The sequence below is a fragment of the Semicossyphus pulcher genome, unplaced genomic scaffold (genome assembly GCF_022749685.1).
Source record: "Semicossyphus pulcher isolate SPU_LCO1_2020_fin unplaced genomic scaffold, fSemPul1.0.p SCAF_20, whole genome shotgun sequence".
NCBI lineage: Eukaryota > Metazoa > Chordata > Actinopteri > Labriformes > Labridae > Semicossyphus > Semicossyphus pulcher.
Genome location: NW_027211694.1, coordinates 23,378,469 through 23,402,169, shown reverse-complemented (window position 1 = coordinate 23,402,169; position 23,701 = coordinate 23,378,469). Strand labels below are relative to the sequence as shown.

General features: G+C 43.3%; 2 protein-coding genes across 5 annotated transcripts in view; one reads left to right on the top strand and one right to left on the bottom strand.

Annotated features, from left to right (window-relative positions):
- Positions 1-15,586, bottom strand: part of LOC138599363 (protein bicaudal D homolog 1-like) — a 35,588-nt gene extending 20,002 nt beyond the window's left edge. For 2 of the 4 annotated variants that reach the window (XM_069671000.1, XM_069670998.1), the window contains exon 1: positions 15,350-15,586. In XM_069671000.1, coding sequence (XP_069527101.1) covers positions 15,350-15,583 — 234 coding nt within the window. In that variant the 5' untranslated portion in view covers positions 15,584-15,586. The remainder of the gene's footprint in view (positions 1-15,349) is intronic. The other 2 variants (XM_069671001.1, XM_069670999.1) reach the window with 1 other exon arrangement.
- Positions 15,587-17,463: 1,877 nt separating this feature from the next.
- On the top strand, positions 17,464-23,444 carry strap (serine/threonine kinase receptor associated protein). Its single transcript, XM_069671182.1, has 9 exons — positions 17,464-17,880; positions 18,263-18,398; positions 19,031-19,112; positions 19,232-19,304; positions 19,596-19,695; positions 19,821-19,958; positions 20,187-20,323; positions 21,178-21,327; positions 22,317-23,444. The coding sequence occupies exons 1-9, from the start codon at positions 17,769-17,771 to the stop codon at positions 22,376-22,378; spliced, it is 990 nt and encodes a 329-aa protein (XP_069527283.1). The 5' UTR covers positions 17,464-17,768; the 3' UTR covers positions 22,379-23,444.
- The last annotated feature ends 257 nt before the right edge of the window (positions 23,445-23,701 follow it).

Below are 23,701 nucleotides of genomic sequence, written 5' to 3'. Positions count from 1 at the left end.
GATGCTTTTTTCAGTCTTAAAAATACCTAAAGGGAAGGTTGAAGGAGAAATGAAGCTTAGGGTTTAAAATGACATGGCTGCTACACCTAAAATCAGTGGGTCATGCAAGCGCCGCTTATTCAGAGGTTCAACTCCCGTCCCCTGCGGTTTGTTGCATGTCACCCTCCACTCTCTTCTACCCACATTTCCTGTCTCTCTTCAGCTGTCCTTTCAATAAGAAGCAAAATGGATGCAAAGGCCAAAAGCTGCCTGAGAAGAGCTGGAAGCCAAGAAGAGAGGGGCAAAGAACTGGGGCACCACCTGGAGAGTGTTTTGCCCCAGGGTGGAAAAACAATCCATGAGAGTTGGACACCACCTTCTGACCTTTGTTACGACTAGACTTTTATGGAAATTATCCGAGAGGTTTCCAAGATTTCCAAAAACAGCTGCATAAAAAGAGGAGCAGCACTTTGTCATATGTCTTGTGCGCACATCAGAGCTGTAACGCAGCTTTTACTCGATTTGCATTTCAATGAACAAGTCGTAGTTTTTGATTCAGAAACTTCTTTCTGTCACTTTTATTAGCTATGTGGCTAAAACAGAAAAATGCTCTGTCACTGGCTTCAGAGCACGTCTCCTCCAAGTTAAAAATCAATGAGAGCCGACGACAGGCTGGACTGAAGTAATCTGTGGGAACCTCTCTCTCTTTACACCCCTCACTCTTCTTTCTGTGTTGGCTCAGAGAAAAGTCCCGTCGATGTTTTCTTACTGCAGCAGCCTCTGTGCACAGGCTGCAGACTGTACACTGTGTGTCCTCCCACAGGAGCACAGAGTAAGTACAGTTAAACACAGTCAGCTGGGACCTGAACACCCAGCACCGCGCAGTGATGCGTTCAAGGCCACACACATGTTGGGCTGTGTTAAAGTGAAGGATTAATGAGCCTCCAGTTAACACACAAGCAACAGTACTGTGAGCCTACAGCTACAAACAGAGTGTAGTCTAACACTAATGAGCTCATATGAAACAGGGAATGTTTGGAGCCAAAGTTCAGGGAGGCGTTTGACGTTTGGAGGAACGTGCTCGAGTATCGTCCTGACGTTACATCTTTCACTGACCGTGAAACCAGAATTGTGACAGACATCATTCAGGTGGACTTAGACTGATGTCACAAGCATTTTAATGGAGCTCACACCTTGTGTTTTGTTTGTGTTTTTGTCACAGAAGTCCTCTCAATATCTTGGGTTTTGGTTTGAACGTGAAGGTAACATAAGGTGGATTTACCTGTCGATCTCTGTTTTAACCCTCACCTATGGTCCTGAGCTTTGGGTATCAACTGAATGTGGATAAAAGTGGCTGAAATAACAACAGAAGGCCTCAGATTTAGAGAGAGGGTAAGGAGCTCAGGTATGTGGAGGGAGCTCAGTATATAGGTACTGCTCCTGAGCATCGAAAGGAGCCAGTTGAGGTAGGGGCATCCAATCAAGATCCTTATGGGCACCTCCCTTTAGAGGTTTTGGAAGGAAGGGAAGGAGACCCTGAGGTAGTACCAGAACTTCCCTCGCTTGAGGGATATTTTATCCCCTCTGGTCTGGGACCACCTCGGGACTCCCCAGAAAAACTTCCCGACAAGAGCAACGGTATGTCTGAATTTGTTTACCTTCTCTCGTCTAGCTGGACAACTTCCAGGTTGTGTTCTGTGACACCTGTGTACAAATGTGGCTCAGGAAAGGGGGGATGATGTTGTCGGGGCTTTTGTGATAGGTAGGGCTAAACATGTTCTTAGGGGTGGGTAGAGACCAAAAACAGGGCTACAAGAGAGTGATCCATCAGACGGACACAAACAGGCCTCCAAACAAAGGGTAATGGAGCTTTGTGTCAGCTGGATGTGTAAATAGACAACTGTTAGCTAACATGTCCACTGTATCAACCTTATAAGGTGAAAATACGTTGCTTACAGCTTGTTTCACCACCATTCAAGCTGTCATGCCACCTCAAAATACAAATCTCAGCTGTGATAAAAACATCAAATATGAAGGCGATAAAACATCCAAGTGGAAACATTTTCAACCACAGCTGAAGATGAATCCTTCCTCGAACATATCAGGGATGATATATTGATTTTACCCATGAACGCCCTCTGTGAGGTCCCACAGCGTGTATAAACATGTGGAAGGGGCAGGGTGACCATCTGTTCATGGCCACAGCTCTGCTATTAAAGCCGTTACTTTGACACAGCACACACAGAACAACAATATGTACATGTCAGCACCTTAATGACATCCATTCAGTACAGAGTACAATAACCGCAGGCTGCAACCTGCCATAAAAGTGAAATACGACTGACACCCGCGTTCATCTGCCATACATCAGCGAGGACGGTGGGATATTAAGGAACGAGCTACACAGATTACCTGAGTTCTTCAGAAATAAAATCCTGCCATCAGACAGATTTTGTCTCAGGAAGATTTTAAAATGGAGACTGTCAGGGCCCTGCAATGGGCTGTAAGAGGGGGTGACGGCTCCCCTTATACATCCGTTCTCATGGGACCTGTGTAAACGCCTTACAATGAGGACCACGAGGTGAATGGAGCCGAAGAGAAGCTCAGACAGAATGTGACAAATTTATTATGCAAATATATTTAATATTCTCCAGAGATCCAATGACTTCAGATTAACAATGAAACAAGTAAAAATGATACATAGCCTTCTTAAAGGTACTATGTGGAGTTTTCACAAAATCCTGTCATTACTGCCACCGGTGGCCGTGAAGTGAACTGCAGTTAGCTTCCTGTTTCGAGCATTTGTATTCCTTAGCACCAATCAGCTTCGTGGAAACATTTCAAACACAAGCCTGATCTTGATGACCATCATCACGTTTGTGAAACACCTTTGCTTTGTAGCATTAGCTTCATCACTTATTGCTGACTTAAATCAACACTGTTTGTCCTAATACATCAGTTTGTAGGCTAACACGGATCGCGGTAGCTGGTGAAGTCATTTGGAAAGCTAGAAAACATACAAATGCACTTAGATAGAATTTTGTGAGCAATAATGTTAGCAAGAATGTATGCTAAAGTAAGCCAGCTAGCTTAACTTAGCTACATGACATGGATCAGAATTTGCGTGCTTGGTAACCTTAGCTGATAAAAATGTGTGGATGACACCGCAGCGGCGAGCAAGCTAACATTAGCAACAAGCTAGCATTAGCAACTAATTAAAGAAAAGGTCCATCTATAAAATGATGTGGCTGTTTAATGTTGGCGAATAAAACAATTTGTCAGGAAGAATTTGCTGACTTTTTTGCTATGTTAACATATTAGCATTTCCTCAGCAAGTTTACGTTAGCCAACAAACTCAAACAACTGTGTTTGACCTTTAGGTCAGTTTGTTTCCCTGCAGATGACCACAGTTATTGCTCAACGTCAGTAACAGTCGGACGGCTTTAACTACACAGAACTCTTTGTGCTTTGTGTTGCACTCTGGCTTGTGGTGGGTGCCGGTCATTTGTTGATAATAGCAAACTCGATGTCTTGGCTCACGTTAGATTGTGCAACGTTGGCACTGGAGATGGGTGAAGAGAGGAAATGTTTTTGAGTTTGAATCAATGTCACATCCTTTGAATTTTAAGGGCAAATCCGTCCTGAGTCCTTTACATAGAATCCGTCCATACGCTGTAAGAGGAAACCACGAGACAGGGAGTATAATTAAAGTTTTATTCGCTTTAGTTCAGACATTTGCAATACCAAGTGATTAATACATAATTCATGAATCGCTTCTTCTTAAACGACCGAATCAGAATATAAATATACATTCATAGGACCCCAAAATGTTCTACATTATTCTGATATCATATAAATATTCATGGTTTCATCCAGCTCAGAGACTACAGAGAGTCAGAGTGTTTGATAAAGGACCTCCTCCTGCGACAGATAAATAAAGGCCGCTCTTTATGGCCTCCAGTGAGTCAGCAGATTAGAGATCGGAGCTGCTCTCAACTCTGATCAACACACCTCAGACACATTGTAATGTAAGAGAAAATGTGTTACACTGATCAGTTTCTGTCCGCGTTCATTGACTCGATCACATTAACAATTCTGAATTCTGAAACAATTCACCTGTCAATCACAGGGCTGACACACAGAGACAGACAACCTTTCACGCTCACACTCACACCTACGGACAGTTTAGAGTCACCAGTGAACCTAACAGGCATGTCTTTGGACTGTGTGAGGAAGCCGGAGTACCCGGAGGGAACCCACGCATGCAAGGGGAGAACATGCAGACTAACACAGAAAGACCCACTACGTCTGAACCGGGATTCAAACCGGGAACCTTCTAGCTGTGAGGAAACCGTAATATCCAAGTCTTGAACCCACAAATTAGATAACCACTGTGGCCAGCCAAATTTAGCTTCTGTAAACTGACACAAACAAACTGAGGACTCGATTCCAGTTCAAGAGCACAGGTAGGTTGGTTGCTGGGGACACTTTGGCTCTGGATGTGGGTCAACGATAGCAGCAGCTCATTTACATCTGCTAACAGAAAGTTGGAGGTGATGTCTGGGAGGTTTTGAACTGGCCAGAGGCAATATGTTAATCTGCCGCTTGCCTCCATTGTCGCTCTGAGACCGGTGTCCTACTTAGCTGACACAGTGCCTTACTGCCAACTGTGACTTCATCCTGTCTCAGCCCAGGACGAGTCAGACGGAGAGAGAGAGGGAGAGAGGACAGGACGGTGTCCCACGATCAAACTGTGAGCGGGCACGCTGCCCTCAGAGGACAGGAACTCGTGATAATAAAAGAGGATAAAGGGATTCTTTTTATTCATTCATGGCCACAAAAAAACAACTCATTCCCATCTCCCAACCCTTTATCTCACTCTGTTTCACCTCCGCCTTTCACTCATTTATCTCTCCCCCCTGTCTGTCTCCTCTCGGCCGCTCTGTCAGCATACTAATGCAGCCGGACCGAACATTTACCCATAAAACTGTCCCCGCCTGAGTGACGCTGTGGGAAGACATCACAGAGGGTTTATGGAGCAGCTACTAAAGTTTATTCTCTATTTGGGGAACGTGATAACTTCAGAGTCTGCTCAAACATTTAGATGACACACGTCCACAAATCAGACATTTATCTTTGTCAAATATATAACCCGAGCTCGAGCTCAGAAACCGTCTGCAATCTGTCAAAATGTTGAACTTGTTTTTGACTCTGTGTGACACCGAGCAGCAGACTGTTGCATCATGCAGTCTTTGTGTTATGAATCTGTGTGATTGGAGTCAGCAGACTCTCAGGCTGACCCAGAGTCACACAGAAGCCCAGTTTGTTGATGTTTGTTGCCCCAGCTTTCCAATTATCTCATTCACATTTTTGCTCTCTCATTATTTAGTTCCCTCTTCTGTTGTTCACACTTTTACTGACTCGGGTGCATCATGTGATCGTCCTGCAGACGGTCGAGACGGGAAAGTAAAGGTGCAGGACGCCCCGACAGGAAACTGTCCCTGTTCAAACCTTCTGAGAACGATTTCAATCCACATCCTGATACTTTACACTCTCACAACAAGATTACAAACTTACATGTGCAGCCTTAAATTAATTAAACTTTATAGAATAGAATGTCTTTCTTGCCGTTGCATCCGGTCCAACTAAATTAAGAGTGCAACTCGCCATCAATGCAACAGTAAAAAGAAGTAAAGCAGCAATAAGACAATGAGAAGAAACAACAGCAGGGTCGGCAGTCATGGAGCAGTTTGGTCCACGTTCTGTCTCTTGAATTTCCGACTCTAATCTTAGAAATTCTGCTTCTTCCACTGAGGAGTGCCCCCCCTCCCCGGCACTGAACTATATCTTTCTTAAGCTACAACACGCCGTCTTAACGTCCAGACTGTCATCATATATGTTTCACTAGTGCAGATGTGATCGAGACGGTAACAGAGTCTGAGCGTGGCGTGATGACGTGTCAGAGGAGTTCAGCTGTTAGCATCCTGCAGTCTGCTGAGTCATTTCTCTGTGAGCCTCCCAGCATGACGTCTGATCAGATCAATAACATCACATGCTGAATATCACTTTACTGTGTGTGTGTGTGTGTGTGTGTGTGTGTGTGCCCAACCCCTGCTGAGTGAGTAAACACAGACGGAGTTGCCTGTATTGTAAATCAAGGTCAGTTCACTGCCAATTATACTGCAATAGATGCCACACACACACACACACACACACACACACACACACACATTATTATTTAAAGCCTCCATGCAGGGAGGCTGCTTTAAAAAGACAGCAGGCGTTCTCCGACCTTTACGACATCCTCCTGTCATCCGAACACACAAACACACACACACACATCACACACACACACAAACACACACACACACATCACACACCAGAACCACCAGAACATCAGGACTTGTGTGTTCCTCGCTTTATACTGTGTGAGACGAGCTGTAGTTCACTGAGCTGTTTCACACAAAACTAAATGATACTTTACAGTTTCTGAAAACGTTTGTGGTGATATTAATTTACAAACATCAAAGTCAAGTTCTTCAAGTTCCGGTCGACGTGATGTCACTGAGGACAGAACATCAAATACTTCATATAAATCACAATAACATTCGTGATGTGCTTTTTTCACCCGTAACACAAACGTTCCTCTCACCCTGACCAAGCTGTGTGAGGCCTGAACCTCACCTGTGACCCTCTCAGAACTTTGACCCCCCTCTTGTCTGGATTGTATGTGTAGGCGTGAGGACGTCTCGCATGCAGCTCGTAGGGCTGGTAGTTAAGTGAATGCTCCTGTGGGTTGTGTTGGAGGGTAAGAAACAAACAGCAGACAGCACGTTGTTTTATGAGTTGGAGGACTTGTTGAACAGGGACTGATTTCTGTCTGAAAAGGCCTCACAATCTTAAAGCTAAAATATTTAGACCGTGAATATAAGCGTAGCAGCAGGAGGCTGCAGGATGGGAGACTTGTCATCTGTCCGTTTGAGTGAAGGACTGACTGTGGACTCAGTGTCTGCATCTGTTACTGGACACATGCACAGTTTGTAGAGCTGCTGTTTGGTCAATGACAGAGAGTCACAGAGGGTCTGTTTTAAGCAGCACTGAACCAGAAACCACCAACACGACCTCGGATGTTCGTTTTTGGCTGTTGCTGCATTTGGAGCAGCTCCAGAGCAGTTTACATCAAGAACCCGATCAATCATCTTTAACAACCCGATCATTCATTCCTGCAGAACCGATCCTATTTACATATATTCACGACTTTGCTGCGATTATCTGCCGTTGATTCAGAGAGACAGCTCACTCTTGTTTTAGGGTGGATTCTTGCTCCGTGGCTTCTTTGTTATTTGCTGTTGATTAGTTGTTGTTTCTTGCGCAGAGCTGAATCTGTTTAAAGTGATAAAACTGAAGCCTGTGATGAGATTTCTGTCTGAGCCCCTGAAGAGAAGGAGCTGAATTACGACCTTTATTTGGTAGGAATGGATCTCTCTCCCTCTCCGTCCTCTCTCTCCTTCCACATTAGTTTTTTTATCTGTGCGAACAGCTCGAAGACTCATGGATCAATATAAACCCTGCAGCCGTGGGAGAACGGCATCCTCTTTAATCCAAGTCCAAGAGACAGAAAGAGACAAAGACAGCGGCAGAGAGGAGGAGAGCCAAGGAGAGGAGGAGGAGAGACGGAGAGAAAGGACAAAATGTCCTAGACAATCTCTCCTCTCTTTGCTTTACTTCCTGTTAACGTTCAGGAAGAGGAAAAGGTGCGAAGAAGGAGAGATAACAAGAGAGAAGGAGGGATGGAGGGAGAAGAAGAGGGGAGGGGAGGGGGTCGGATAGACGACAGGGAGGAGAGATAATCACATTTGATAGTGTTTTTGCCACTCCCTGTCACGGGTCCTTTGTTTCACTTTCATCCCTCTATTGTTTACAGCACCACTCCTCCTCCTCCTCCTCCTCCTCCTCCTCTGACTCCACCGTTCCTCCCAGCACAACAACATACAGATGACGAGTGGAGCAACATCTGCTCTTATAAAATGATGTCACACATCTATTCATTTCCTCATACAAGCATAGCAAGTGTTCATTTTTCTCACAAGTTCACTTTTAATTAGTTATTTGATGCTGTAAAAAAAGGGGGTGTGGCCTCATGATTGACAGCTCTGTGGACAAATGGGGCTCCTGCAGCGTTCTGTTCCCGAGTAGCAGAGTAGAGGAGGAACGGCGAGAGGAGACGTAACTAACACTAACACTACAGTCATTGAACTTTCCATCAGCGTGAATATCTGCTTCAGACCGACACGAGAAGCTGTTCTGCTGCAGACTGAGCCCACCTGAGGGCTCCAACACGCCAAGGACACCTGAGGGCTCCAACACGCCAAGGACACCTGAGGGCTCCAACACGGCAGGGACACCTGAGGGCTCCAACACGGCAGGGACACAAGGTAAAGGTGTGTGTCGGGTAGAGGAAGGGGTGGGACATCAGTACTGCGGCTCCACCAGCCGATCTGATCTGGGATTTTGGCTTGTTCAACGAGAGGAGGCGGAGACACGTCGGCCATCTTTACAGTCACTGGTTTAAACACAGCCAGACTAATTCACAAATAAAACATGAGCTCAGTCGGTCGGTCTGGATCTTTCCCAGGCTACTTTAATTCTGGGTCAGGCATGCTTCAAACTCTGCTGCTCCGGAGCGAAAGTATATCAAGAGACAGACTCACACCTTTTTAATAATCCCGTCTGCATCGGGCTCTACTCACATATATCTACAAGCTGTAAACATGACAATTTTTGATCTCAGCCGAAATCTTTTTGTGCAGATTCTCCCTGAAACAACAGAATATATATTTGTTGGTCTGTCCTCCAGAACAGGTCACGTTTTCTGATCTGACGTCTCTGTGAGAGCTGTCATCATTTATCTGAGTCCTCCAAAAACAAACACAGATCCCTGCTGTTGTTTTAGGATGTGACGATATCGTGAAGGATTATTTGGATTATCAGGCGGAGGGAAGGATCGGGGTTTGGGTTAATATGATGCTAATAACGCTTCTTTGAGCTTAGCGGAGTTTCATTCTTTGTTCCACTCTCACTCATCCTGAAAAATCCTCAATTCACACAAAGAAAACGTGAAAATATGGAAGTCTGTGTTTGGGAATCATCATGAATTCATCATGACCTCATAGCGAATGAATAATTCACCTCGCCCTCTCTGCTCTGCATGTGTGTGTGTGTGTGTGTGTGTGTGTGTGTGTGTGTGTGTGTGTGTGTGTGTGCGTGTGTGTACGTACATGCATCTTTCAGACATCCAGTCTGCTCTTAAGTGCCTCTGAGCCTGTGTCGGTGTCACACTCAGAACTCACAGAGAGGAGACGTCAGAGATTCAGAGTTTGTGTGAAACATTCAGACTGCAGGAGGTCGACTGAAGCTGCTACAACTCACACAGCACAGCCCAACAACAACACAACTACAGTCTGACAAACACCATCATGTTGAACCAAGTCTATCCAAGTCTTTGATCATAACCTCCTCCACTCAGAATCACTTTCAGCAGACTCTGCCATCTTTGTCTTCCAGGGTGCACGACCCCCTCCATCCTCCCCTCTGGTGAGCCACGCAGAGAGCTGATTGGGAGTCAGTGTCCAGTGACAACAGGAGAACGGAGACGTCTGATTGGCTGAGTGACGTCACAGAAGAGTAAGGAAGCGTCCCATGGGGGGGTCGCTCGGTGTCCTTCTGTTTTTAGCATCAACGGCGGCTCTATTGCTCTCCCTGCATTTTCATCTCCTCCCTCTACACACACACACATACACACACACACACACACACTCCGCCTGTCTGCACACCTGATCACTGGTTGGCCACGTTTGTGAGGCTGCTTCCTGTTTTTATGGTCCTAAACTGTGCAGACTCTTCCCCCGTAACGAAGAACAGCAAACTCCTTTGGGCTTTTGATTTGGATTAAGCATGCTTTGTTTACTGTTTTGTTTGTTTGTTTGTTTGTTTGTTTAGCTTTATGTTTACTAAATTAAACTGAGCTGGGAGATATAATGACATTCAGCTTCTTTTTAGGATTCTGAGCCACATGTAGTTATTTAAACTGCCACTGAAACCCCAAATCTTCTCTCTGTAGATCGCCGAGCTGCTCTGAGGCTGATAGCAGCTCAGCTCCGAGCTCAGGCTCACTGTACAGATCAATATGATGGAGTCCTGTTGAGCTAATTAGCAGCTAGCTGTGTTAGCACTTTGCAGCCCACTGATGGAGCCCACTGAGTCCTCCTCCTCCTGCTGTGAGGCCCTCGATTATTTCATTACAGCAGACTGTCCCTGTCACCCAATTAGCTAATGCACGCGACAACATCTTCATGACATGAAGGCTGACAACAGACGACCTTTACTGCTTCATGCAAGGAAATGCTTTTAGCTGTCTTATAATTGGACCATTCTGTGAAACCGGCCTGTTGGTCCACAGTTTGTCTCGTTTCAAGGATTTTATTTCCTCAGTGACAACAATATAACTTGAAGCCACTAATATAATAATAAGGCTTTTTCACAGACACAAAATGTAGCTGCAAAGATATGCAAGGAGATGCTGTCTGTCCACATGCAGGTTTTTATTTTAGCCCAAACCAAGTAAGTGAATTTAAAAATAAAGTGCCAAATATAAATCTATATTTATGAAAACAAGAATATTTACAAGAATAAAAAGTATTTACAAGAATAGGAAACATTTAAAAAGTAATAAAGTGAAACACAGACGGTACGGGAGGCTGTGAGTGGTGTTTGAGTTTCTCGCATGTCCATGAAATAGTGATGTTTCAGTCCAGCCCACGCTCCAGAGTGGAAAGTATGCTACAGTGAATCATTTATAGAAACTCTTTATGTAACTCCAGATTTGAACTCTGTGGCCTTAAAGTCAGCCGGGCGCAGAGTCAGAGTCAGACTGAGGAGGCTGGTGAATCGTTCATGAAGATGTGAGGTCTCTTATTTTCATTTTAAAGGCCAATCCGAGGTCACAAAAGTGCTCCTGGAATACATTGTTGTTTAATGTTTGTTTAAATGTTTTTCAAATGTTCAATATTTTGTGCACCGTGTTTTTTTTGTTGCTTCTTTGCTGCTTTTAAACACCAAAAATTCCCCGTTGTGTGATTAATAAAGGTTTATTGTATCATATTTTATCATATCGTACCGCACCGTATCGTATCGTATTGCATCGAACCATATCGTATCATATCATATCTCATCATATCGTATCGTATCGCACCGTATCATATTGTATTGTATCGTATCATTTCTTAATCAGTGCGGATGTTACTGCTCCCTTTTCCACTGTTTGACTATCCAGGTTAATGCTTTTTAAATGTATTTTCATTGGGTACTCTGAATACATTTATGGAGGACATTTCTTGGTGTTTTCACTTGCTGAATTGTTAGGTTTATATGTAGTCTGGTGTTTATCAGAAGGAAGTGCATTAAGAACTGCTGCTTCTTAAAGGAACCCTGGTGGCAGCAACAGTTTCTTGTTTTCCTCATTACATTCAGAGGCGGTCCACCTAAAGCTGTGTAAAATACCTTCCACATTGAAACAAACTCTTTCAGTGTATTTGAGGAGACGTAAGATGTCAGTGAGGACAGAAGATTTTCATTTTCACATTTTACACCAACAAAAAACTGTTCTTCTGCTTTCCTATAATATGATCAATCCTTTCTCTCTTCATTCTCAGTGCAGTCAGAACCTCTCAGAAGACAGTGATGGTTCACTACATCTGAATATTCTGTGATGGGTAAATCTCAGTTGTATTTCAGAGAAACTGATAATAAAGGAGGTATTAGCCCCTCCCATCAGCACTTTCCCCGAGCAGTACGCCCTGTGACAGAGAGGATCGATAGCAGCCCAATGAGCCGGAATGAGATGAAATGAGATGAAATGAGAGATATTGAGTTATCCGGGCTGTAATGGAGATTAGATGAAGATGATGTGTGTACACATGGATGCAGCCTGTGGGATTATAGGAAGTAAAAAGATGGAGGACAGAGGGGATCTTCTGCATACTAAACTCTTCACTGTTAGCCTCGATTCACACGCAGCTCCCTGCTCTCGAGTTTTGCATTCGAACACAATCAACGAAAGATTAAATAATAAAAATACCACAACCTTTAACAAGCCAACTTCTCAGACAGATTACTGAAACACCTTTCTTTAAAGGTTACAATAAGTCAAACACAACAGCAACAACTGTCCTCAAACCTCCAGTCTATGTCACACTCTGTCCCCTGAGTCGTGGCATGTTGCCAAATGATGGCCGTAATGAGGCCGAGGGTTTATTCATCGTGTCCACACAGCGAGTGGGAATCTCAAGTAGCTATGCTACATGAACGATATCGTGTTTCTGTGTTAAAGGTAACAACAAATCATGATCATTCACCTCTTCCTGATTGATCAGCAACATAGACGACAACAGAAAGTCAGGGGACACAAAAACATCATATTTGATAGACTGTCAGGTACAGTTAGCTAGCTATCATTTGCATTCAACTACTTTACCATTGGCTCTGACTTTACGCCTTTCACACTGCATCATGTTACACTATCAGAGGAGAATGCTAGCTAGAAAGTGTCTGAATGCTAACTATGCTGTCACCAGGCATTAACAATTATGTAATCCTGGAACCAACCAGATTTGATCATCTGACGATCATCCAGCCTCTTCAGGGCTCCTGGTGTCGGGAGCGGTTCTTATTCAGGCCACTACTTTCTTTTCCGTGCTCTGGTTATTGTTTACAGTCCGACCAATTACTTGAAATACGAGAAGGGAGTTGTTACTGATTGATAATTGATACTTCTATGGCGATGTCTGTAGAGATCATGAAAACCTGATGGGTTCCTGGGATTCACCTTGTTTGCTCTTTGACCGTTTACCTGCATACAAGCAATGACAGCTGAAATGTGATTGGACAATTCACCTCAGACTTCAAACAGAAACCAGAAAGCGTCAGACACCAAAAATCTTTGCCACCAGATTCTGGATTTATGTGTTTAGAAAGATTTCATCAACAATGGATTTTGGTATCAGAGGTGTTCTCATTTCAGTTTGTAGTCCGAGTAGTATTAACCAATCACGTATCAGCTGCTTTGGTTGCATGCAGGAAAAACAGTCGGTGTGGAATAAGAAAGAGGAACACATCCGCCATAACGTCATCTGACGACCACGTCCGCTCTTAGACGTCGTCTCTCAACCTAAACTCCATTCTCTTTTCTCATGTCTCTAAATGGACTGTAAACAAAGCAGCGCACAGAAAAGAAAGTCCTTAATCGCTGCCTGCTGGCTACACTGGAAGCCCTTAGATGTTCGCCATCGCTCCAAGATGGCGGTCGATGGGTTCAGAGAATGATAAAGATAATCTGTTTTGGTATTAAACATGTTTTACGTTGAGATACAGTCCAACATTGTCTCTCAGGATTCAACTATCTGTTTTAGTTTCGGATGCAGATCAATCAGGAAGCTGTGAATAAACAAATCGTCGTACAAAGCGATATGTAACTTCTCTTTTGGAAAAAGTATTCAAGACTACCACCCTGAGTGTGACGCAACAGGAAAAAGGCCACGGTGTAAATATGGTCAATTACATCCTGAGTTGTAATAAACCAGTACGTCATCAATGGCCCAGCCCTTCTCCATGACAGCCAGAGGTGTAGCACTCTGGCTGCACTGGGACACGACCAACAAAGAGTTTGTTGAAGCTTCACTTCCTGTCTGCTGTTTACTCCTCCAGAACACTGCTGTCAAAAAGTGTCGTAAGTCGACTTTATTGTTGGAACAACGCTTAAAAATAACAAACTGACACATCATTTATACTACTTCCTGTTAGTGATTCACAAACACACACGCACACACACTGACCTTCAGGGTGTAACTGCACAGTCAGCTTCAAACCCTGATTCATCTGTACTACATCTGATTAACTGGTGAATACTGTAACTGTACATTAGCCTACATGCTAGAAAATGCACTGATCAATAAGAGAAAATGATTGGATCAGAAGGGAAGCCAGCACAGCTCGTTATTGATTATCAGACTCAGAGGAGATAAATCAGGTTCGATCGGCCGGAGGAGAAGGAACACTGTGCAGAATCATATGATCAACGCCATCATGTGTTGTGTTTGATGTATGTGACTGATAACATGGTGGAGGGTTGTTAGAGCAGCCTGTGCTCACACGAAGCAGGAGTTTCCCTGCAGCCAAAGTGCTCCATGAGTTACTGACCTGTGTCATAAACCAGCCAACAAATACTGTCTACAAACAACAAGCAGCCGGCTGCACAAGGTCCGAGTGGTTTCTTCTAACATGTGGGAGCATGCTGGCTGAGTCTGAAATCATTCACTACTCAACATTCAGGGTGAAGGGACCTTACACTGAACTCATCTGCAAAATAAGAAACACTTTAGTACGCTACTCAGACCATTCATTACTTCATTGCTATCTTCAGTGCAAAGTATGATAATATGTTTGATAAGCACGAGTCAGATGCTGTCACAAATGAACTTCATAACAGCTTTCTTCCCTTCTGTATCCATTCTTTCTCGTTTACATGAAGCGGGGGGGCGGGGCAGCCACGTCACATTCACCAGTTTCACTTCAAACTCTGTGAAAGTCCGACAGGAAGGTCTGCAGGTGTGCTGACCCACACAAAGGGCACACTATGAAAAGTCTGCATCAGAGCCTTTGTGCATTTGCAGAGATTATTGGGCCAATCAGAGGTCCACACTTTTTCTCAATGCATTGTGGGATACTTTAAGTCCATTATGCAGGTTTAATATTCTCACTATGCATTCAGACAGCACTACAAAGGTAGAGAACTCACCTTTAATGATTGATATATGATTCCCAGTGGTCGGATTGTCATGTACACCACTAACTGTCAGCTGACATATCACACCTTAACGATCAGATATGGATCAACCCTCATGAATGTAGCGTTACCCCCTCACTGACTGTTTCTCATTTAAATGTGTAGAAGAAAAGAAAATTGGCAAACACTATTTATGAGTTTAAGGATTCTGCATTGAATCTTTATGATATCTCATCTTGGTGAGACTTGTCAGTCGCAGCCCTACACAGGAAGTTACTTTTAAAGTCACTGTAAAGAACTGGCTCTGTAGTGATCTGGGCCTGTCTATTGTTCGCTGTCCAGCAGGTGTACTGGGAGCCTGGTGAGCAGTATCACAGAGAGAGAAGTGATGTGCATCTTTAATTATTGTCTCACTTATTTCCTGCTCTGGAAATGTGACGTCAGACTATATTAGCCTCACGAGCCACTCCATGGCGTTAGTTGATATTATTTTTAAAAACTATATGTGACTTTTGGGAGTCGGAGCCATACCCCTGCCGAGCCCACCTCCTGCAGCTGCTCCAGCTCCAGCCTGAGCGCCTCCTGCTCGGCCTCCAGGTCCGCGTACTGCTGCTTCAGGCTCTGGTTCTCCTCCAGGACCACCAGTCCACACTCCGCCGCACGGACCTTCTCCCGGTTGGCCTCCGCCAGCTCCCGGGTCAGCCGCTCCACCTCGGCCCGGCACTGCTCCACCGTCTCCCCGCATCCTGCTCCTCCGGCGGCCATCGCCCCTCTCTCCCTCTCCCTCCCTCCCTCCCTCCTGCTGCCCTCTCCTCCCTGCGTCGGATGAGCAGAGAGCCCCGCCGGAGGGAGAAACAGCTGAGGTGGACAACAAACCCCCACCGCCCCTCCTCGGAGGAATCACACCTCTGCTTCAAATCTCATAAAAAAGAACAAAAAACATCCGTGAAAATCCTCACAGCGCTTTCCTCCTCATCGAAAGTCTTCCTCTGCCATGTGATGCTCTAAATGATGCAGCTCCTCATCTTCCGCTGCCCGCATCCTCTTCCCCTCCCTCTGCTCCGTTTTTCTGCTTATTCACCGGCACCAGGACGCCATCTCTGCCCGCAGCCGTGAAGCAAGGCACTCTCCCCGCTGCCTGTCATCATCCTGCTGCAGCCTCACACGGTGTGGAGCCTCTCCAGCTCTACCAGCATCATCATCACACAGGGGGTGGGGAGGAGGATGCGCCCTCTGGAGAGCAGACTGGTCACTATGCACAAGCTCTTGATATTTATATTATAGGCCTATCTATGATTTATTTTAAAACATATGTGTGTTAAATCCAATCAGATCAGACAAGAAAACAAATAAACATATTAATTATTGATTTGATTGTAACTTCACAAATAGGTTAGAGGTCAAATGACTAAAATGGAGTGAAAAAGTTTATTCATGTAAGTTAATAAAATGTTAATAATACAATGTTTGTCTATTTGTCCTGGACATGAGCGCATCTAAAAGCGTATACCAACATTTATAACGTCTTTGTAAACAATAACATGTTGTCTAAGTTATGGTTTTACAATAACACAGTGCTTCATAGCAATTCATTATTTTTCTGTGCATTCTTTAAATGTGAAATCATACATTACAACCATATACAAAAAAGTAAACAGAGATCATACAAAGATTTATACTCTTTATATCTGTATTTTTATCACACCTTTCAAAGCTCCTTTATAATCACATTCTCATAAAAACAAATATTTTAGATGAATATTAACCATAATTAAGTTTAAGCAAGCTAACAGGGTAGCTGTTAACTGGGTAACAGCTAACTGGGTTGCTCTGCTGAAATAAAAAAAAACAATGATACAGCTGATAAACACTTTATTACCGTGTAATCGTGATTCAACAGTGTGAAAATCAGGTATGCCTGCAGGGGGCAGCAGCACACCTGAGGTGCCTTTATCCTACCATAAGCGTTCTCCAGCCTTCAGAATAAAAGCAAGAGAATAAAACATTTAACAATAATTTTTATTTGGTTTGGAGTTTTTACCCTTAAATCTTAGATTAATAATAATATCAAATAGTATTAAAAAATCAAATGATATCCTAATTTGCTCTATTAAAGGAGTTGGCCACTTTATCATGTATTTAATTATATTTTGTGTAACTAATTTTAATCTGCAAATTAAGTATTGTCATTCACAAGTACACTGTAAGATTATAAAAGATGTAATAAAGTATAATTGCAATAAGTATACATTAAAAAGTATAATAATTACGTATAATGTCATTTGCACGCAGGCCCCTGTAAATCTGACAAAGTTCTGCTTATAAGGAAAATACATAATCGTCAAAATTGGTCAGTTGGTTCAGTTTTAAAAAAATAACTAGATAAACTGTTATTGTAAAACAAAAAAAACTAAATATAAACGATGGAATTGTATTTCAAGTGACTGATTATTGATTGATTATTTCACAAATTCGTGAGAAATAAATTCTTATAGTTATTTATCCTATAGTGTTTCATTTATATGCTGAATAATGAAAACTCAAACACCTAAGTTAGCGGACAGTTTGAAACGGGACACTTTTATTGTGTAAATATCACACCGGAAGTATTACCTTTGCTGTGGCTACCGGCTATATCATCTCAGCGGTGTTACGCCGCGTTGCACGTTGCTAGTTAGTTGCAATGTTGTAGCTATTAGCACGCTAGCCATTCCTTTGCTGGGAGGGAGACCCGCCGTTTATTATTACAAACTTACATTCGTAATTCTCAATAATTCATAGTCCAACCGTCATACCAACGGAAATCAATCAACAAAACAGCTGGTAGCTCGTTGTCTTTCTTTCTTTTAGCCCGCTAGCATACCCATCTAGGTAGCCGGCTAGCTAACCGCTAGCGTTGTGTTAACGTTTCCTCCCTCAGTACGAACCGTCTCGAGCCGGCTGGAGGACCATGGCGATGAGACAGACTCCGCTCACCTGCTCCGGTCACACCCGGCCTGTGGTGGACCTGGCCTTCAGTGGAATCACTCCCCACGGCTACTTCCTCATCAGCGCCTGCAAGGGTGAGACCACAGGGCATATATTAACTTTATTAAATAGACGAAGATGGTCCTAACGTTTAACGTCTGGTAAACACACCCAGGCTAAGAGCTAAATATCTATTCCCCATCCTTTATGCATTATAAAACACAGTAAGACCTTTAACTTCCTTGTTTATCCTGGCTTTAAAGTTTTGTTCAACACTACAGACTTCTTTTGATTTGTCCTTAAACTCTGTAAATGTGTCATCCTGAAAAGCAAAAATCAGATGTCATCGAAGTGAGACAGTTTGTGATACACCTGTTGACTTCAGTATACCTAGATTTCCTGTCAGCTGTCATGTTCTGGTACCCTCTCTCCTCCTTAGCTGTAACCTTTGTTTCCTCACTCCTTTTCTTTCATCAGATGGCAAGCCCATGTTGCGCCAGGGAGACACAGGGGACTGGATAGGAACGTTTCTGGGTCACAAAGGCGCTGTCTGGGGAGCCACTCTGAACTCAGACGCCACAAAGGCAGCCACCGCCGCAGCTGACTTCACAGCGTGAGTGGACAGTACAGTCCTGACAGACGCATACAGTGTTTTTGTGACTTGATACAGTTGTCAGATAATCCAGTCATCCAGAATATGACCTCATTTAAGGACATGATCAGATATCACACAGCTCTCTTGAGTCCAAAAGGCTTAACATTAGTAATATCACAAATTCAGTCGTACTCTCAAACACCAGGAAAGGCATGATGATCAAATGTCCCATAACTTTCAGCATCACAAAGCGGGCTCACTTTAACTTAGCTAGATCCAAACAAACTAACTGACACGCTGGGCCCCAAAGGCCTTATGTCCAAACCAAAAATTAACCAGCTGTTCCCCTTGAGACTAACACTGTAGAAGTATTTTATTATCAAGATACTGATCATCTCCATGGCTTGATTGATGTGCATTATCTTTAAACTGTGTTTCTCACCAAACACCATCGTACTGTTGTTCAGCATATTGCGCACATTTTAATGATGGACATCACTTAACTGTAATATTTAGGTTAATCTGAAAGTGTTTCTTCATCATTTGCTTTTTTAACTCCCTGAACAAAGCCAGCTTTCAAATTAATTCTTGGCAACGACAAACATTAAATGACTGCAGCTGCTTTAAAATCTTCCCTCTGTCCTTTTCAGAAAGGTGTGGGATGCAGTGAGCGGAGACGAGGTCCTCACACTGGCACACAAACACATCGTCAAGACTGTCACCTTTACTCAGGTACGTCAAGTTTCTAAAACATATTTATTAATCTGTTTCCACCTAATATCCTGCTTGTATTTATGAGGATGTGATGAGTTGGGTTGGGTTTTATAACGTTCTTCTGCCTCTCCTCTCAGGACAGCAGCTGTCTGCTCACTGGAGGAAACGACAAGCTGCTGCGCATCTACGACCTCAGCAACCCTGAAGCAGGTAGGTGAATGTGTAGAGAGGAAGCTGTCTCATGCAAAGACACATGTGGGTTCATCTTTTTATCGGGTTTAAAACGGGCCTCTCCTCTGGGATTCTTCCTGTAATTGTACATTGGTTGGTGATGCACTGCTCCCTACTGCTGATGGATCTGGTTAGAAATCAGGAGCAGGTGAAAGTCTCTGAATCTCGGTCCATTACCAAAAACAAGAGGAGTAAAGTTAATCCAACCAAACCATTACATTTGTGTTTTTTCTGCCTCTGTAACAAGCTGTCTTATCCGTGTCTCTGCAGCACCTCAGGAGATCGCCGGTCACACCTCAGCCATTAAAAAAGCCTTATGGTGCAACAACGACAAGCAGATCCTCTCTGCTGCAGATGACAAAACCATACGGTCAGTGGGCTTCTGTGTCACTGTAAGACTTTCAGCTGTGAAACAACACACTTCTCCGTCAGCTCGCACACCAGAGTCCTTAATGAAGTTTGTGTGTGTGTGTGTGTGTGTGTGTGTGTGTCCAGGCTGTGGGACAGAAGCTCTATGGAGGAGGTGAAGACGCTGACGTTTGACACGTCTGTGAGCAGCATGGAGTACGTGGCTGATGGAGAGATTCTTGTTATTACTTATGGAAAGACCATCGCTTTCTACAACGCTCTGAGGTATTAATGAGATCCACTTCAGAACACTTACATCTCCTGTCTTTGTTTTTCTCATATTGATCCACTCTAAAAGGTTTTTTTCTTCAGTAGTATTATGTACACATTAGTGAGGATGGAAAGACAAAATTTGACACAAATATGGCCAAAGGTGTGACATCTTCTGCCCACCTTTAGCTTCACAGAACCAACAATGAAATGTGTCATTTATCTTGTTTGTTAATCTTCCAGCCTGGACTTGATCAAAACAGTGGAGGCCCCGGCAACCATCAACTCCGCCTCCCTCCACCCAGAGAAAGACTTCTTTGTTGCCGGAGGAGAAGACTTCAAGCTCTACAAATTTGACTACAGCAGTAAAGAGGAGCTGGGTGAGGAGTGTTTATACGTCACATTTTAGAGACATTTAACAGTGTGAGCTTTTAGTGTTACTCCAGTTTCAAGACATGAACTACTACTGGCTGCTAGCTACTGTCTACAATCTAAAGGAAAAACATACTTAGGATTAGGTTCCAAGGGCTCTTTACTGAAAGCTGCATGAATCACCTTCTTTCAGGAGCCCTTTTTACATTGCATTTGCGCCACAGTGCTGTAACAAAGCTACGCTGTCGTGCAGCCTTTGCCAGTTTACATTGAAACAGGCAATGCCAGCCTAAAGCCTTCACAGTGTGTGTTTTTACACAGCGCTCTGACGTTGCGGAAACAAAAGGCACGTGACATGTAAACAGCACGTGCTTCACATACACACGGCACTGTTCTGCCCTGCTGGCTCCACCGTTTACACTGATGCCGGTTCGTCTCTGTTACTACCTCCGATGTCGGCTCAGCGGCTGAACAGCTTCACCCCACCATTCAGCCTCTGTGCGTTTTACATAGAAGACGAGGCATAACAGAGGCGTAATAATCCCGCCTTGAACCTGCAGTGTAAAGGGGCTATGGTGTTTATTCTGAATTTTGTTTATTAAGGGTATTTTTCTTTAAACAGACCCAGTAAATAAACAACTAATCAATTAAAAAATATGAATTCAAGATTTTTAGGAATTTGGTTTTTGTTTGGTTGTATTGTTAATTTCCTGTCACAGTACTTTGGAGAAACTAAAGCAAAATTAAAAAAGTATTCCCTTTAGAAAAGAACGTTATTAATCCCAGAGGAAGTTCTGTTCCATTCTACGGGAATATTGACACCAGTCCCATCTAACGCTGATGTTTTTCCTCCTGTCTGCAGAGTCGTATAAAGGTCACTTTGGTCCAGTTCACTGTGTTCGCTTCAGTCCGGATGGAGAGCTGTACGCCAGCGGCTCTGAGGACGGCACGCTGCGTCTGTGGCAGACGGCTGTGGGGAAAACTTACGGCCTGTGGAAGTGTGTCCTTCCTGGTAAAGATCTTTAAGCTGTCATTTATATAAAACTGGGACAGGCTGCGGGACACTGAACACAAACCAGTCCTGAGCCCTGAGCTCATTCTTAAGATCAATAAGAAAATCTCGGTATCATTTTCTCTGGGAAAACAGACGTCAACTGTTTTCTATAAAAAGTTAGTAATTGGTTTCACTTCTGTTTGTCATCGAAACCATTAAAATCTGAGTGAGAGACAAATTAGAACGTCCCCACTTTGCCTTTCAAACTCCACACATCCTCCTGTTATCATTTTTATTGTAATGTCTGTAATTCTAGTTTTGACAATTCAGTTGTTTCAAGCAATAACAAAAGTAAAATTAGTTGTACAGAGTGCAAGATACAAAATAAACAAATTAATTAGAAATAACAACACAATAAGATTACTAACTCCAGGTTTGTACAGCCCCAACCCTTCCTGCCTTTTGCACACATACACACCTTCACCTAACTCCCCTCCATGGATCATTCTGGCTGGGGTGTGATCACACACCTGAAATGTAAACAGAGGGGAACAGATAAGAGACGGAAAACAACAAAATAAACACCAGAAGGCAGGTGCATACTGTAATTACTGTGAAAGCAAACCATGCAAAATATCAGAATGTACTCTAATGTGCTGCGTAGATTTATCTTAATGCATAAAAACAGCAGAGTCCCCTCTTTTTTTTTTAAAGCCAATTAAGTTCTTTGTGCTGATACAAGGGGATCCCTGTGATGTGAATTGTTTAGACGACTGTGACTGCATGCTGTATGAACACACTGCTTAATTTGTATAACAAGTTTATGTCTTTAAATCCCCAATATGAATTTTAATGTTGTAAGCAGTAAAGCAAAACCCCAGGCGTATAAACATCTGCTCATAAACCTCTGGAAACTGTGACTGACTCCTGCATCAGCACACTGCTGAGGTGAAGAGATAATATGATTCTTCTAATTCTTCCTCTGTTTGTCTGCTGTTCCTCCTCAGAGGACCTGGGCGCTGAGAACTCTGAGCCGCTGTACACGTCGCCCCCTGAGATCAAAGCCTGAGGAGAAAACAGAGCTGCAAGGAAACATAAGAAAAGGAAAGGCAGGAAGGATAGAAGGAGACGAGCAGAGCGGAGGGGTGTTCCAGCGTTCTATCAGGCCCCAGCAAGGAGCAGAATCCAGAGCATCTCCATCCATCAGGACCTGATGTGGATATTATGACTGCCCTGTCTGTCATAGACCAACATGCTATACACTTACACTAACATGCACACACACACACACACAAACACACATATTTAATGCAGCCGTATGCACAGTATGGGCTGCAGAGTAAAGCAGTAGAGCTGTGAGCGTCTCCTCATCGCTGCCTGCTTTCTCTCTGATCAGTCCAGTTCTGTCCGTCAGCTTGAACTGATTTTAAACTTCCCTAAAGCCCCAATTACCCCACCCCACCCCTACAGACCCCACACGATGCTAAGATCGGTTTTGTTTTGAAAGTTAAAGGTATTAAATGAGCTGGACCAACGCTTGTGTTTTCAGTTCATAGAATACTGAAGGTTCTGCACAGCTTGTGCTGAAGTTAAGGCGCTTTTATTTGTTCAGAAACATTGCTTTGAGTATTTGCTGCTGTTGTTCTGGTTCAGTATATAAGGTTAAAAAGTTTAGTGTCAAAATAAAAGAAAATATCTTTTGTGGCAAAGTGGAAAGGGAAGAAAGGTCACTGTTTTTGTTCGATTTTGATTTCTGTCTTCATTTGTGTCCCGTGATGAAATAAACAAAAGACATTACTGTTTAATTTGTAAGTAATGCACAAAGAGCAAACTGGTGTTTTATTTTTTACTTATGAGATCTTTTGGTTATTTTATTTTGAAAATTATAAATGTACACTCATAAGTAGCTCTTACACACCCATTGTTGTGGCATCAGAGAATGAGAGAATAAAACATAAACAAGGAAAAAATGTTTGAAAAAGGAAATGAGAATTACTTTGATGACAAATATTTCCTTCTAAAACAGTTTTTATAAAGCCGTGCAGAATAATTGTCCCGTCTAATAAATAAAAGAACAGATGAAAGTCTTAAAAGGTGATTTATTGATTTATTAATATGGTATAATCAATGACAAAACAGAGGGAAAAAATTGGAACCTGCAATGCATAGGAGAACATTTAAAATGATTAATTTAAGGTAATTAATATAAATAAAGTGTTTAAATCTAATGTTTTTTGCCAAACTTTCTCCACAGCGTCACAAACCCATGATGTGATTTTCAATAGTTGCATTATTCGTTCAGCCAATGAGGAGCTCCTTCTTACAGCGTTTGACCAATAGTGGCCCGTCTTTGCAGGCCGTCACTTCCGGTTCGGGTCACCCCCCGTGAGCA